General features: G+C 51.0%; 1 protein-coding gene across 1 annotated transcript in view; it reads left to right on the top strand.

Moving 5' to 3' along the window:
* The window catches only part of LOC102381513 (zinc finger protein 271-like), a 105408-nt gene that overhangs the window by 54728 nt on the left and 35255 nt on the right, over positions 1-15425 (top strand). Inside the window, 1 exon segment of the mRNA XM_025192720.1 lies at positions 7675-7926. Coding sequence (XP_025048505.1) covers positions 7675-7926 — 252 coding nt within the window.

The following is a 15425-nucleotide window of genomic DNA, read 5'->3' as shown; positions in this document are numbered from 1 at the left end:
CTGGGGCGGGCGGAGCACGAGACGCTCCAGGTGAGAGGGTTCGTTTCCCCCCAGTCCTCAGTGCTGCCGCCTGCACCTCCATGTGTTTGTGGATGTTCCCTCCCACCCCCAGCTCTCCTCTTTCCCAGCTCCCCAGTGACATATTCATCGTGTCCCCAGGTCACAGTGCACATGAAGATCGAGGAGGTGTCGTCAGACAAGATGCAGCCCACTGGGGCATTGCAGGACCCCGGTGATTGCTGGCTGGAGCAACCAAAGGGCCATCCTGCAGACAGGCCTCTGGAGGAGGCAGGTCAGAGGGAAACCCCAGGACCAGCTGCCTCAAGTCCCCAGAGGGAAGCCCCTTCCCCATCAGGAGTCAGGTCCTTACCAGCCTCTTTGACATATAAAGTTAACACAGGCTTGACATCCACAGAGCAATGATTACACCTCCCATTATTAGTCTTGGCTATCGGGTATAGGTAAGTTGATTTGGGGGGACAACTAAAAAGAAAACAGGGGTGGGAGTGAGATCTCAGGTTCAAAACAAGTGCTGCAAGGGTGGGGGCACTGAGCAGAGCCCACCAGACAGTACCCAGCAGCTCTTGAACAGGCCCAAGGAGCCAGTGGCAGGTGCGGTACTGGATGCAGGCCAGGGCATGGGTCTGGGTGCCTGAGTGCGTGTTTTATACTCGAGGAGAGGCTCGAATGTCTGCCTCTTCCTGTGACGGGGCCACAATATTTGTAACCATGTGGCTGTGGTGCCACAGCTCTGATCTTTTTGGTGGGCAGCATCCAGGCTGGGAGCCCCTGATCTTTCTCACTGCATGTGTGCAGCTCCCAGCAGAAAGAGGCTTTATCTTGGTTGGGTCTTATAGTGCTACAATGGTAAGAATCAAGTATCTATTTGATTTTTTTTGATCAATCAATGTCCTAATAATATCAGTAAGTGGTGAGTGCAGGTGTCAGGGAAATGAGATTCCCCAGGGACACCACTCTGCTTCAAGTACATTTAACCCCATGCCTGTGTCCTGTTGCAGATTCCCCCAACCCCAAGGAGACCCGGGAGCAGTCAGCAAACAACAGCTGCTCAGGCTGGTGCCCCAGATGAGACCCCTGCCCACGAGCAAGTAAGGAGCGCTGGCTCGACCCTTTCCTGCAGCAGGAGGCACCGTCCCTCAGTGGAGAAATCTCTGCCACATCATTTTGATGGGGTCAGTGCTCCAACACATTGGCTTTTCCTGTTCCCACAATGACCCTGGAAGCCCTTCAGACACCATGGAGCAAGTTGACCTTACATTTTTCCTCCTCCTGCCCTTAGTATGTGGATGCCACAGTGGAACTGCCCTTAGTATGTGGATGACACAGCACCAACACCCCTTGAGTTTCTTTCCCAGGAACTGATGCCCCTGCAGGCTCTGACATGATGATTTTATTCCCCACCCAGCAGGTGCTGGGACCCTGAGCAGAGCTGAGCTGAGCAGCGGCCTTCTGAAGAAGGGCCTGGAAACCTGGAGCTGCAGAGGACTTCCCCAAGGAGACTGGGAGAGAGGAGCTCCCTGATGCCTGAGCCGGGCCCAGGGCAAAAGGGGCAGAGCAGGCCTCCAAAGCAGGCGGAGAGCTTGGAGGTGAGCAGGGCACCAGCTCCAGTTGGGCATGGGAGTACGGTTGGAGCCAAGCCCAAGAGGAGCCAGGGGTGCTGTAAAGAATTTGGGGAGTAGAGAGCCCTACAGAGCAACAAGCCTGTGGTGATGGAGGCTGCAAACACACCACACTGGCATTATCCACAGCTCACTCCCAAATGCCAATAGTCAGGGGTGCTGGCACTGGAAAACCTGGTCAGAGTCTATGGAGCCGGGGCTCCCTACCCCTAAAATTGCTGCCTCAGCTGCTTCAAAGGGCCAAGCAAACAGCACATGATGAGCTGAGCTGAGGATGCTACATGAACTATGTCCACAGCTGCATCCACATCACATGTCAGCTGGGGAATTTTGCACCCCTATGTGTCATGGCTATGCTGCAGAGAGTTGTAGCACCGAGTGATTGCAGCCAGGGCTGTGGGGGCTGGAGGCAGGTGGAAGAGGAGACACTGATGGTGTAATGCTTGTCATTGCAGCTCCGGGAGGTGTTTGAGAACGTGGCCATGTATTTCACCTGGAAGGAGTGGGAGCTGCTGGACAATGAAGTCAAGGTGCTTTTCCAGGATCAGATGCTGAGGAATTACCAAGCCCTCGTTTCCCTGGGTAAAGCCTCTTCCCTCTCCCTTGAGCCATGTGAACTCTCAAGTTTTGTTGTTTTCTCCCTGTTTCTCAGCAATCTCATCCTCACGAGCATTAGGATGGTATTTTAGATCCACTTCCACCCTGCTTCTCAGTCAGTGATCCCATCTCTGTCCCACTTCATACATGTATATCTCCTCCTTCATTTGATCCAGCCGCCTTCCTTGGAGTCTTCCCCATTCTTGCAACTCCTGGTGCTGCCATATTCAACAGTTTCTTGGCAACATGATCTCCCTTTGGCTTCTCTGAGCGTTCATATTGTCTCCAATTCATTGTGCCTCAAAATTCACCTTCAGCTGTTCCTTGGGGCATTATTCTGATTTCCTCCCTCTTGCCTAGTGTGCCCTGTCCAAACACATTTAACAATCTGAGCATGCTCAATTTAGTGCTTTCTAAAGCCCCTTTCTCCTCCTTTGGTTATTACCCAGCAGAAGTTAATGGAAGTCTTATCAGCCTTTGCTGCTACAACACACTGTATTTGATTTCAGACCTGTGCGCTCAGGCTCACTCTGCCATTCTCTAAAGTTTTCTTGTTTTCCTCCTAAAATCCTTCTGCATGTCAGATGTCCATCACTGTGATAAAAAGAAGTGAGCTTGGTGCAGGGCCTAGAGAAAACCAGTTTTCACTTCCAGAGGATCTTGAATACAGGGGCTTGTTCTGGTTTGTGTGGAGGTTTGATGGACTTACTTTTTACTGGGTCATTTTGCTTTTCTGGTGCTTTCTTTTCTCCCCGTTTTCCCCTTATGGACTTCCTTAGGGAAGCACTCAAGTGCTTTTTCTAGCTCAACGAAGGCCATATAGAGCTTTTTATTCTTTTCTGTAATTGTCTTGATAATATCTCATGATTTTTGCACTCTTCTAAATACACACTGGTCATCACTGCCCATCTGTGGGCCCACCCCCTTGAGCAGGGCATTGACCAACACCAACAGCTCAACATTGCAACAGTACCCCACCTGAGACCCTCCACAACCCCATCACCATTCCCCCAGTCCCCCATGTGCACAAACCCTTTCAAAGTCAGAAATACACTGCAACTATTTGCACAAGAACCAGGGGGAAAGAGAGAGGGTCCTTAGGGGTGGAAGAAACACGAGGAAAGGAGACGCAGGGAGGAGGAAATCGGGGGTTGGCAGCCCCTTGGCCCTGAGCCTGGCCTCAGCCCTGTGTGCCACCATCCTGTGTGCAGAGGCCATGCTGATGTGGCTGGGGCCTTGGCTGCTCTGTGGGGGAGGGCACGTGCTCTTCAGAGGCAGATGCTGCAGCTTTGCCCAGGACTAGGAATGGAGGAGTTGGGTGGCACCCCTAGATGACTGCAGCGGTCCGGTGGGGCCTGCCGGGGTGCCAGCTGAGCTACTGGACAGGCAAAATGCCCACAGCTGGGCCCAGGGCAAGGATGGAGTCCAGGACCTGCTGTGACACCCTGCGCTTCTCCGGGATGGCATCATCTGTGGCTGTAGGGCCACTGATTCTGGCCAGCTTCTCATAGGGGAGCATGGTGGATTGCCACACCCCCAAGCACTGGTTGGCATCAAGTACAGTATGACACTGCCTGCTCAATGCCATGTTTTGGCATCCCCCACTTGGCCATCTGTGCAGCAATCTCTTGGTTAATATGTTCGGTCTGGGGTCCCTGGGTGAACTGCTGCAGTGTAGCCTCCTGGCCCCAAATGGCGGAGAAGTGAGGAACCTCTTTGGGCTGCCAGCTGGGTCCCCGTGCAGGCTCCTGCAGAGGTCCTGGGGCTGCTTGCCAGAGCCCCGGCTTCGGTGGCCAAGGCTCTGGAGCACCGTGCCACGTGTCCAGCTTGAAGGCAACCCAGCAGGCCCTGGGTGCCTCTCTGGGGCCAGGACAGGCTTTCCATGCACTGCAGGCTCAGCAGCAGGCAGCTGCTAGCCCTGCCATGCTTCTGGTGGATCCCTGCATGGCACACAGTGGGCTGGAGCAGCAGGGGCCAAATAGACCAGTAGAGAAGCCTGGCCAGAGCATTGCTTTAGAGGACCAGGCCTCCATTTGTGTCAGTGCATGCTATTTTCGCGGTCCTTGCCCTGCTTTTTTTTTTTTTTTGTCTTCCCCAGTTCTCTCTAGTATTTTGGGAGTAGCCCAAAGCCATCTAGTAGTACTCTGTGTTGGGCCATTAGGCTCTCACAAGATACCATACTCTTGCTATGGTGGTATCTCTGGCTGCTTGCAGATGTTAAAGAAAACCCAACCCTCCATCCCCACCAAAAAAGCGCTTTAAACTCCACGCGCTCTCACACTGAGCCCAAAAAGAAAACGGGGGTGTGCCCAGAAGAGGCAGCGCGGTAGTGGGATTGGCCTTGCCCAATGGCTGTATAGGTCAGGATTTTTTACTGCTTTCATCTTGTAGCTGATTGACTCAGCTTTAGATAACAGCATGAAAAAAGCCCCATTGAAGCACCTGATCTATATAAAGGCTTTTTTTTTTTTTTTAACATCTACAAGCAGCCTCTACTTCTAGTCCTGGTGCAATTTATCTGTATGCAGTGGCCCTTACTTTTAGATGTGACTGTAGCTAGGGTTGTCCTTGTTTTGGGAACCTCTGTAAATCAGTTCCACGATCTGGGATTTCATGTGCTGTAAAACGTGTCTCACTCTTCTTCTTTCCATCTCCATGACTGCTATGAATTTTGTCATAAACCCTATGGTATCTGCCGGTTTGTTCACTCACATCTGAACTGAGATCATCCTGCCATTGGATGGGATGATTGCTTTAGTTGCATCTACAGTTCTTACAAAATCATCTTTTTCTGGTGCCCTGGTGATGAGGAATTACACTCTCTTCCAGAAAAAAAAGTTTCACTGTGAGCCATCTGTCATGGATTTGTTTCAGCGTCATGAGTCCTCACTTTAAACCTTCACTGAGAATAAATGACTTTCTCCTCCTTTGCCTGGAATTACATAGGTAAGATAAATGCTATCTATCCATAAGTGTGTCCAGTGTCCCCTAATTTTGGTACCTTGAAAACTAGCAAAAGCTTTTCTGCTTTCTAGTACCTCACAGATCACTGCATCCTCACCCTTGTCCTTCGGGACTCTGAGTTTTTTGTTCTTTTTTTGATACTTCAGAATGGTTCGTGCTTTGTTCCCTATGAGCCTCTCCCCACCACCTGGGTGACAAGGCCCATCTACTGAAGGCTTCTCCTTGCGGTGCCTTCCTTTCATCCTAAACGTCCACCCTCCCTTGTCCTTCAAGGCCCCAGTAGAACCCTTGAGTTCACGGGATCCATTCCCCAAATACCAGTTTGTTCTTGTCCATCCAGTACCCAGTCACAAACCCTCTTTAACCACTGCCCCAAACAGGATATGGAAGTCCCACACCTGACTTAATCTGCTGCATCCAGCGAGGAGAGGTGGAGCTCTGGGTGTGTGAGGATGAGGACGGTGGGGAAATCTCAAAGTCGGAGGACCTGCTGCCAGGTGAGTTGTGGCCGTCCCCTTCGCCCAGCTCCCCTCTCGGAAATGCTTCATCCCCAGGCTGACAGGGGGCCTGCCCTGTGCTGACCTCAGATACCTTCTGCTGTGATGTGTCCAGGCAGGTGTTGTTCCCAATCCCCGAAATTCCAGGCTGGAATCCAAGATCCCCCCAATTACAGCTGTTAGGGAACAATTCAATTTTCTGTCTTGATTTTTAGGCACAGATCTGGTTTCCCTCAGACACCATGATCTTAAATTGCCATCTTCGCTCACCATTGTAGGAGTTGATTCTGCAGCCCAAGGTAGCCATACCTCTTTCACACCCTCTCCCAGGGCATAATGGGATGTGTAGTCCCCCATGGAAATCAGCATGGCATGCAAAATCCCTGTGTAGCCCTTACTGTTGGACAAGAGAGAGGCTGGGGCTGTCCCAGGTGTCTCCTGATCAGGTTGACCTGGAACCCAGGAGGGGTTTAATCATGGTCTTACACCGCATTAAATGGCTCCATGGGGTGGGTGGGTTTCACAAGCTTTCCTGTTGTGGAGGAAATCAATACCCCCTTTCTGTTTCCTCCATGGAGCCCTGAGTGTCTGAGAGACAGACTCAGCACAGAGTCCATGTGTAGGTTCATACCAAGGCCTTAGTCCCGGTGCACATGAAGGCCATTTCTGTGATGTGGAGGCCACCTGAGCCTCCTCAGTAGAGGAAAGCTTCATGGGCTCATTCATTGCACCAGACCTCACCCTGGAAGCAGGCAGGAAGCACAGCCCTGCTCCTTTCAGGAGAGAGAGCCTCCCAGAACATTTCTTGCAGGGAAGAGGAAAAAAGTGTTGTCTTTTCCTACCAAGCAGAAGCAGCACTTGTGTGTGCCACATAAGCAGCTGGTCCAGTGGAAGGAAACGCTCCCCTCACTCCCCTGACTGCTGACAAGCCTCAGACATCCATCACAATGCTGTTCACCCTTGTACCCAGATACTAGTCCCAGGACTGATAGATATCAAGGGCAAGCACTGGAGAGCAGTCTCACCAATGCACTTTGGCTTCTGGCACATGTCAGCCCAGCCAGGTTGGGCATCATCTCCACCTGACCCACCAGTGATGTGGGGTAAAGCAGCTATTAACGACCTCCATACTCCATTTAAGATGTCTTGGGTCTTGTCCTCAGCCTGTTAGAGAATGAAGCCACATAGGCCCTGTAGTAAGACACTTTTCCCACATGTTTCAGGGGTATAAGTCCTCACCGTGTTGGTTTAAGGACATAGGCAGACAAGGTTCTTTGGATAAATCTGATACCTTTTATTAGACCAACTCAGATAGTTGGAAAAATTCTTCTCACCCACTGACTCTCAATGTACATTTTCACTGACTGGCTTTCTCACATGCAGACCAGCCTCTGGCTTCTTTATTATTCCGTCTAGGAAGAGCTACAGGCCAACTGCAGACACTTCCTCAGCCTGACGAAGGGCACTTGTACCCAGAAGCTTGCAAAGAAGAATTTTTCCAGCTATTTGAGTTGGTCTAATAAATTATATCGGATTTACCCGAAGAAACACAAGTGCCGAGGTCCAGTCCTGCTTGAAGGAATAGCAGAAAGAATTGCAGAAGGAATAGCAATGTTGGTCCTTTGCCTGCAGGACAGGGGACTAATCTTGAGGTTTTGTTCCGTATGCAGGAGGTGGCAGGTCGCTGAGCAGAGCTGAGCTGAGCAGCGGCCTCCTGAGGAAGGGTCTGCAGACCTGGAGCCTCCACAGACTTCCCCGGGGATTTTGGGTGAGATGGACTTCCTGCGATCTGAGAAGGACCAGTGGCCAGAGTCAGCAGAGGCCCTCAAAAAAGAAGGAAAATGTAGCAGTGAACCAAGTACCATCTTCAGTTGGGCATGAGAGTGGAGAAGGGACAGAATCCAGAAAGAGTCCAGGGTGCAGGGAAGAGTTTGGGGAGCAACCCTCCAACCTGGCCAGGCACAGGTGCATGCACGCAGGGGAGAAGCCACATCAGTGCTTTGAGTGTGGGAAGAGTTTCACCCAGTCCTTCAACCTGGTTGAACACCGGCACATCCACACAGGGGAGAAGCCGCATCAGTGCTGGGAGTGTGGGAAAAGCTTTACCAGCTTCTCCAACTTGGCCCGGCACCAGCTCATCCACACAAGGGAGAAACCACATCAGTGCTCTGAGTGTGGGAACAGCTTTGGCCACTCCTCCTACCTGGTCCAGCACCAGCACATCCACACCCAGGAACATCCATAATAGGCTCTGGAGGTGCAGGAAAAAGGACATTTATGAGTAGGGAGCATTCCCTGCCCTCCACCCTGACCTTGCCTCCCCCTCCACTGCATAACCCATCTCCCAGGCCTGCTCATGCTTATCTGGTGTCTGCAAGGAGCTGCTACTGTCAACCCCTCAGCCAGTTTGGTAGGTTTGGCCTCTCTCCAGAACTCTGCACCACTGTGTACCTGGTGCTCCCCCTGCCATTGGCAGTGCGTAGGGGGTGCATGCAGGTGCACATGCACCCCCTGAGATTGGCCATGCACCCCCTGAAAGCACCAGTCTCGAAACTGGAAGTGCCGGTGGAAGTGCACTTCCGGGTTCGCCAGTTTTGCTGCTGGTGGTTCTGTGCTCGGCAATCAGCCGCTGGGGGATGTCCCCCCTCAGTCAGTGATCAGCTGTGGGGGGACCCCCGTTAGTGATCTGGTGCCCCCCCAGACTCGAGAGGCACCAGTCGCCCTTGCGGCCCCCGCCCTTCTTCCCTTCATTGCATTATCTATAATGTAATGCATTTTCTGCTAAAAAAAAAAGACACAGAACTGAACAAGATACCCCTGTGGTTGATCTCTGCATCCTCTCCAGAGCTGTGCAATGGGAACAGACCAGGTCCAAGAACCCTTTCCAGGGCAGATCTCTCTGTGACTATCCAGCCCCTTCCCTTTTCAGAGGATTCACCGTAATGCAGGGCTTGTTGCTAGCCCTTGGGCATAGGAGTTGGTTACACTGGAGAATAGGTTCAGGTTAGAGACTAGGAGGCACTATTTCACTGTCAGGGTAGCTAGGATCTGGAACCGACTTCCTAGGGAAGTGGTCCTCGCTCCTACCTTGGGTAAATTCAGAAAGAGGTTGGATGAACACCTGTCTGGGGTCATATGATCCCAGCGTGTGCTCCAACCAGTGGCAGGGGGTTAGACTAGATGATCTATTCAGGTCCCTTCTGACCCCTAACTACTATGAAAGTATGAAACTATGAAACACTCGAGGCATTACTCCCATGTCTCGCTGTCCAGGAACGACCCAGCCCTTTTGAAGGAACATCTGGCCAGGAGGCCATAGGCCTTTTGTAGGTGAAATGGGGTAGCAGGAGTGAAGGAGATGCAGCCTGTGGAAGTTTCTGCCCCTCCCGTGGAAGGTGGGGTGGTGGGGCAAAGCATGTGGACATCCTTTGGTTGAAATGCAGTGTTTTGTAATCTTCCATTGAAGTTGGATACTTTCAGCTACAAGTCTCAGGGTGTGCATAGCTGCATTACACCAGGTGTGTGTGGAGGGGGGGTGATCTGAGTTGGTCTTCACCAGCAGCCTGGGGCCGAGCCAGGCTGGAGCAGTGCAGCTGCCTGTGCCCTTCACTCCCGCACTAGCCTGCAGGTCCAGGGGGGTTCTGGGGCTACCCCTGATGTGGGCATCTCTTATGGGATGGCTGCAGATCTCAGCCAAGTGATTAGTGGGCAGATGCCCCAGGATGGCTTGGTAGGGCGATGTCAAGTGCTGATCATAAGAGGAGGGTCCCTGTCACTCATTTTATGGTTTACCCTATCACAGAAACCCCCCAGGATGCAGAATCTGGGGGGAAAGTGCTGTGGACATGGCTCTCTTCACCCCTAATAGACCTTCCCTGCCTTTGGTTCTTGGCTCTGTCCTTGACCCATTCTCCAATATCCCCTTAACCCAAAAAGCCTTCTGCTTCCTTCAATACTGCTCTCAGAACAAAGTTTCAAGAGCAGAGCCCTCCAGCCTGACCACAAGGAGGTCCCTCTTTAGACCCAGGTTCCTAAACACAGCACAGTTTATCTCCAAAGCAAAGCAAGCAGGGTGGTATCTACCCCCTCCCTTTCCCCATCAAAGGCAACAGTCAATTTTTACTGGGAAAAGTAAAGGAGGAAATATATACTCATCTTCACATGCACACACAGAGGACGAAACAGATTTCCATTTCCCAGGACCAGAAAGGAGCCCATGGCAACACCCAATGTTGTGTGGAGATGGGGGACCACCCTCAAGCAAGCCAAGACCTACACTTAAAAGCAGGGGTCAACACTGCTCAAGGGACCCAAGGGCTTCCTGTACCCCAGAAAGGATGAGGCTTGGCCATGCCTCCCAAATGGGTTCTTACCTTTTCCAGGCAGCCCAAAGGGCATAAAGCCTTAGCGGGCAGAGGCCTCCCACCTGCTGCACAAGGCAGGCCATGCTCTGAGAGCCTTTCCTTATCCATTACCACATTGCTCATCACCACTGGTAGCACTTTCTCACCATTGGTACTCACGTGCTGGAAACCTGGAGAGACACCAAGGAAAAGCCTATCTCAAGTGCAGTTGCAGCAGCTGCTGTGCAAAGGGATCTATCCCACAAACTCCAGGTTACTGCCCCATACCATGGAAGCGTAGGGCTCCTGGAGACGTGCAGCAAGGCTGCTCCAACGTGCTGTAAATCCAGCGTGTCAGAGCAGACTCAATGAATAGAGTCTGCTGGAGTGCAGAAATTAACTCTGATCAAACAAATTGACTGTGCTCAGCAGTTTGGCTGAGTGAAAAGTTATTCTTTTCTTTCAGAAAAAGCAAAGTAAATGGTGCTGAGTACTTTATCCTCCTCCTCAAAGTCTGCCATATGCAAGGTACTGAAACAGAAGATGGCAAGTGGTGAATACTTAATGGACACAGTATGGAAGAGAGGTTTACGAGGGGTACTGTGAAGCTGCCAGTCTTTAAAACGACAATATCTATGAGAGCAGAAAAATATCTGAACTGACTGATTTGATCTTGTTGCCAACAATTATATTACCTGCATATTTAGCACTGCTGTGACCACTGCTGGGTCCAGTCCTGGGATCTACAGGGCACCTTAATGAGTCACTCACTCAGAAAGATGACTGAAAGCAATAAAGGCACCTTAGAAAAGTGCCTGCTTTCTTACTTTTTTTCAGAAAGAAGAATAGTGTATATTTACTATGCAGATAAAAATTTGGAGAGTTTTTTTTTATTCCTCCTGTCTAGTCTATAGACATTTAAATTAAAAGTTGCAACAAATGGGCACCTATACACATACCCAACACATGGTTTGACGTGTTTTAATTACAAGGCATTGGAGCAGACTCAGTCAAAACTGCCGGAGCATCTCTGAGCACTTTTCAGAGCTGGGCCTATGAACTGCACTTCATCAGCCTCCTGGGTAGTAGGTACGGAAACTCATGGACTCAATATAGATTAGACAGTGGAGTTCTGGCACGCTGCAACTGGCCGGACATCTGACAGCCCAGGCACCTCTGCACTTTTACCTGTGTTGCTACATCCCCCTTTCCCCCCTCCCCCTCCCCACCCCAGCCTGTCCCTCCCCACAACCGACACCTCCATTTCCATTTTCACTGACGGGCTTTCTTGCCTGCATTGCATGCCAGGCCAGCCTCTGGCTTCTTTAATATTCCTGGCATCCAGGACCAACTGCAGGTATTTCCTCAGCCTGACAAAGGGGTTTTCAACCCTAAAGCTTCCAAAGATACATTTTTAATTACCATCTTTTTTCATAATAAACATATAGACATAAACACACAAGATAAGCCATCACACACCATGAGCAACATCATAGATCCAACACAACACAACATCCTTACTTCTTGCTGTCAATTCCTTTATAACGAGAAAGGCTCTGTGACCGTTCTGTGTGGGAACCTTTGATGCTGCTGGTGTCGAGCCAGCTAAGTTATTTTACCTGTTGTCACGTAAAGTGGACCGGCCCTGAGGCTGTAGGGGAGGAGGAGGCCTCACTGGGCACACTGCCGGGTTGTGCAGGGGCCCCAGAGGCAGGCGCCAGGAAGGGCGCACCTTAACACACACACAGTGTCACCCACCCACATCACAAGTTTTGCCTGTCAGCAGCCAGAGCTGCAGAGACCCAGAAGCCAGACTCTCCCTGCACCTATCTTCTTGAAACTTGGCAGGCTTTGTGGCCTCAGTAGGGCCCACCACCACTGCAGTTTTCACCCCCCTGTGGTGTAACACATACATGTGACATGAGTTTTGCTATCAAGAATTTGGGGTGCAGTTCCCCCCAGACCCCTTCTTGAAATTTGTCACACTTCATGCTCTCCACAGAGGCCACCATCCCTGCAAGTTTAACCCAAATCAGAGAAAAAGCAACAAAGTTATAGATATTTCATTGATCCCCCATTATACCCGATGGCCAGCTCTCCGAGGCGGCTCCAAAGCTTCAGAGTCGCTTCGGCTGGATCGAAGTGGCAAACTGATCCAGAGCTGCAGATCGGATGGATGCGCTGGAATTGCAACCCATCGAATCAGACTCAGTTAAATGAGTCTGCTGCAGTGTGACAATTGCTGGGCTCCAGCAGCCTCCTCCATCTCCTGTATCGACATCCCCGTGCTTAAAAATGGCATCAGATGTACTTGGACTAAAGCTTGGTGAACCAGCTTGAGCTCAAGCACTCTTAAAGCACCCTTTTTAAGTGCAGGGACGCTGATACAGGAGACAAAGCAGCACTTTAATTAGAGCAGCTCTCAGAGTTGCTCTAATTAAAGTCCTGCTCCCTCCACCCCCGGAGCACATGTAGAAGTGGCCCCAAGTGCCAGAGCACTACACCTCGGGGGACGCCACTGAAACTGGTAGTAGACAGGTTTAAAACTAGCAAGAAAAAGTACTTTTTAATGCAACGCATAGTAACTTGTGGGATTTATTGCCACAGATGTTGGTAGAGGCAGGTAGCACAGCCAGGGGCAAAAAGGAACTAGGCCAATTCAGGGATGAAGGATCTACTAACAGTGGTTGAACTTGACAGCTGGAGATGTTTCCGCTGACATATCCACCATCCAACGATGGTGGACACCAGGGAGGGTAACCAATAGGGGACAGATCACTCTAGATGCATCTGGTTCAATGTTCTTCCTATAAAGCATCCTATTTGTTGTGCCAGTGTAACAGTGGGCCTTTCAGCTTCCCTTATGTAGGGAGGCTTCTGGGGATACAACTGATTTCTTGGGAAGACAAAAAAGAAAACAGGGATGAGATGTTCATCTGAAACTTTTTTGCCTACTCGCTTTTGTGAAGAAATTCCCCCACAGATATTTAGAAATGTGGGATTACTACTAAGCTTCATATCCTGTGGGAAAATGGCTTCAGACAATATAAAACCAAAATTGCTGGCTTTTACGTTTGTGGTGCATTACTGCAAATCTGTCTACCAACTGATCTACCAAGCATGGTGGTCTGACCCAGTGTTGCATGTTTTATGTTCTCTAAAAGACTGAAGGAAAAGCCAGCTCAGGTCCCTCGCCCTTCACACAGGTTCGCCTATGCCATTAGATGATGCAATTTCATAAATACAGAAATGTAGAAATTAGTTTCCAGTCAGCCTGCTAACCCTCAAGTCTGGCTCCTAGTGCCTTCGAGGGATGCATCTGGTAGTAGTAACTGTGTGGGCAGGGTGATGAACTAGAAGGCTTGTGGTCTGACTTTGCACGGCAGTTCATGTTATAAACCAGAGGTGATCAATCCCCAGCCCACGTACCAGATCTGCCCTCCCCAGCCTGTGGAGCTCCACTACTCCAAGAATATGGCAGCAGGGGAGTGATGTCACTGTTCCCCTGGTGCCAAATTTCCAGACCCATAGGGAACCCCATGGGCCAGGCAGGTGACCCAGAGCGCTGGATCAAGCATACAGGGTGGTGCAGGGGCCCGATCCCGGAGCATGGGAGTGGTGTGGGGCCAGGTGGGGTCAGCACAGCACCCGGATCTGGCATTCAGGGGACATGCAGGCTCCAATCCTGGCATGCAGGGCTGGGCAGAGACAGCATGGGGCTCCAGTCCAGCCCACGTACTGGCCTTGCACTGCTCACCCGGCCCATAGGGACAGAACATTTAAGCACCACTGTTATAGACAATACCTACACAGCACCATGGCAGAAAAAAGGGAGCCCAGGGCTTCTGAAACGCCACCCTGTTTCTTCCTCATGTAGCAATCCTTCCTTTCCCCAAATGCAGATGGTGTATTTCATACCCAAGGTGTCTGTCCTACAGAAGGTGTATATCAGAAAGAGCAGCAGAGTCAGCAACAAGAGGAAAATCAGGGAAAGTGTGGGTCCTTTACTGAATGGGGGGCGGGGGCAACCTTGTGACAGATGATGCAGAAAAGGCTGAAGTGCTCAATGCCTTTTTCGCCTCAGTTTTCACAGGCAAGGTCAGCTCCCAGACTACTGCACCTGGCAGCACAGTTTGGGGAGGAGGCAAGCAGCCAACAATGGTGAAAGAACAGTTTAGAGACTATTTAGAAAAGCTAAACAAGTCAGTGGGGCTGCACTGGATGCACCAAGGATGCTGAGGGAGATGGCTGATGTGATTACAGAGCCACTAGCCATCATCTTTGCAAATTCATGGCAATCAGGAGATGTCCCAGACAACTGGAAAAGGGCAAACATAGTGCCCATCTTTAAGAAAGGGAAGAAGAAGGATCCAGAGAACCACAGACCAGTCAGCCTCACCTCAGTCCCTGGAAAAAATCATGGAGCAGATTCTCAAAGAATCCATTTCTAAGCGTTTGGAGGAGAAAGTCATTAGAAAGTCAGGTATCCAGGTTGTAGCCATATTGGTCTAGAGGAAAAGGCAATTGAGACTCATAGTAGAGATGACATCTTTTATTACACCAACAAGATTTTTGCAACATTTTGCAAAAACCTCCGTTCTTGGAGGTTTTTAATAACCAACTAGACAAAGCCGTGGCTCAAATGATCTAGTTGGGGATGGTCCTGCTTTGAGCAGGGGGGCTGGACTAGATGACCTCTTTTGACGTCCCTTCCAACCCTTATTTTCTATGATTCTATTATTTTAAGTTCTGCTTTTGGAACGGGGGTTGGCAACCCGCAGAACATGCGCTGGAGCAGGACACGTGAGGTCATTTTGCTCCGCACACCATGGCCAACCGGGGATCTGTGCAGCTGCCGCTGGCCACAGAGCCCAGGCTGCTCAGTACAGGTGACGGTGAGGCTGCAAGCCCTGCTTCACGCCGTCTGAGCTCAATGGCAGGCAGCAGCAGCCCAGGACCTGGGCCAGCTGTGGCAGGCAGCTAGGAGCCTGCAACTGGAGCACCAGGGTCTGGAGCCCCGGCCAAGCTCCATGGGGATGGTGGCTGTACCCATGCCTTGGGGGAGAGAGCTGGGAAGGGGCCTGGGGGAAGTGCAGCTGGTGCTCCCTGCTCCTCTCCTTGCCAGCTGCAGCATGAGCAGCTCTGACTCGGTCTCCCACCACTGTAGCTGCCGGTGATGAAGCATGGCGGAGGTTGAGGTTCCTAGTGGGCTGAATGCCTGTGCTCGGTAGACAAGGTTCTTTGGGTGGATGTGATACCTTTTATTAGACCAGCTAATAAATTGTTCTTTGCAAGCTTTCTAGCTTTTGCAATTGGTCTTTGCAAGCTTCCAGGCACAAATGCCCTACTTCAGGCATAGGGCAAGTTTGGAACCCAGCCACTCA

Source organism: Alligator sinensis, unplaced genomic scaffold (genome assembly GCF_000455745.1).
Source record: "Alligator sinensis unplaced genomic scaffold, ASM45574v1 scaffold1411_1, whole genome shotgun sequence".
NCBI classification, from domain to species: Eukaryota; Metazoa; Chordata; order Crocodylia; family Alligatoridae; genus Alligator; species Alligator sinensis.
This window is presented reverse-complemented; position numbering and strand designations above follow the sequence as displayed.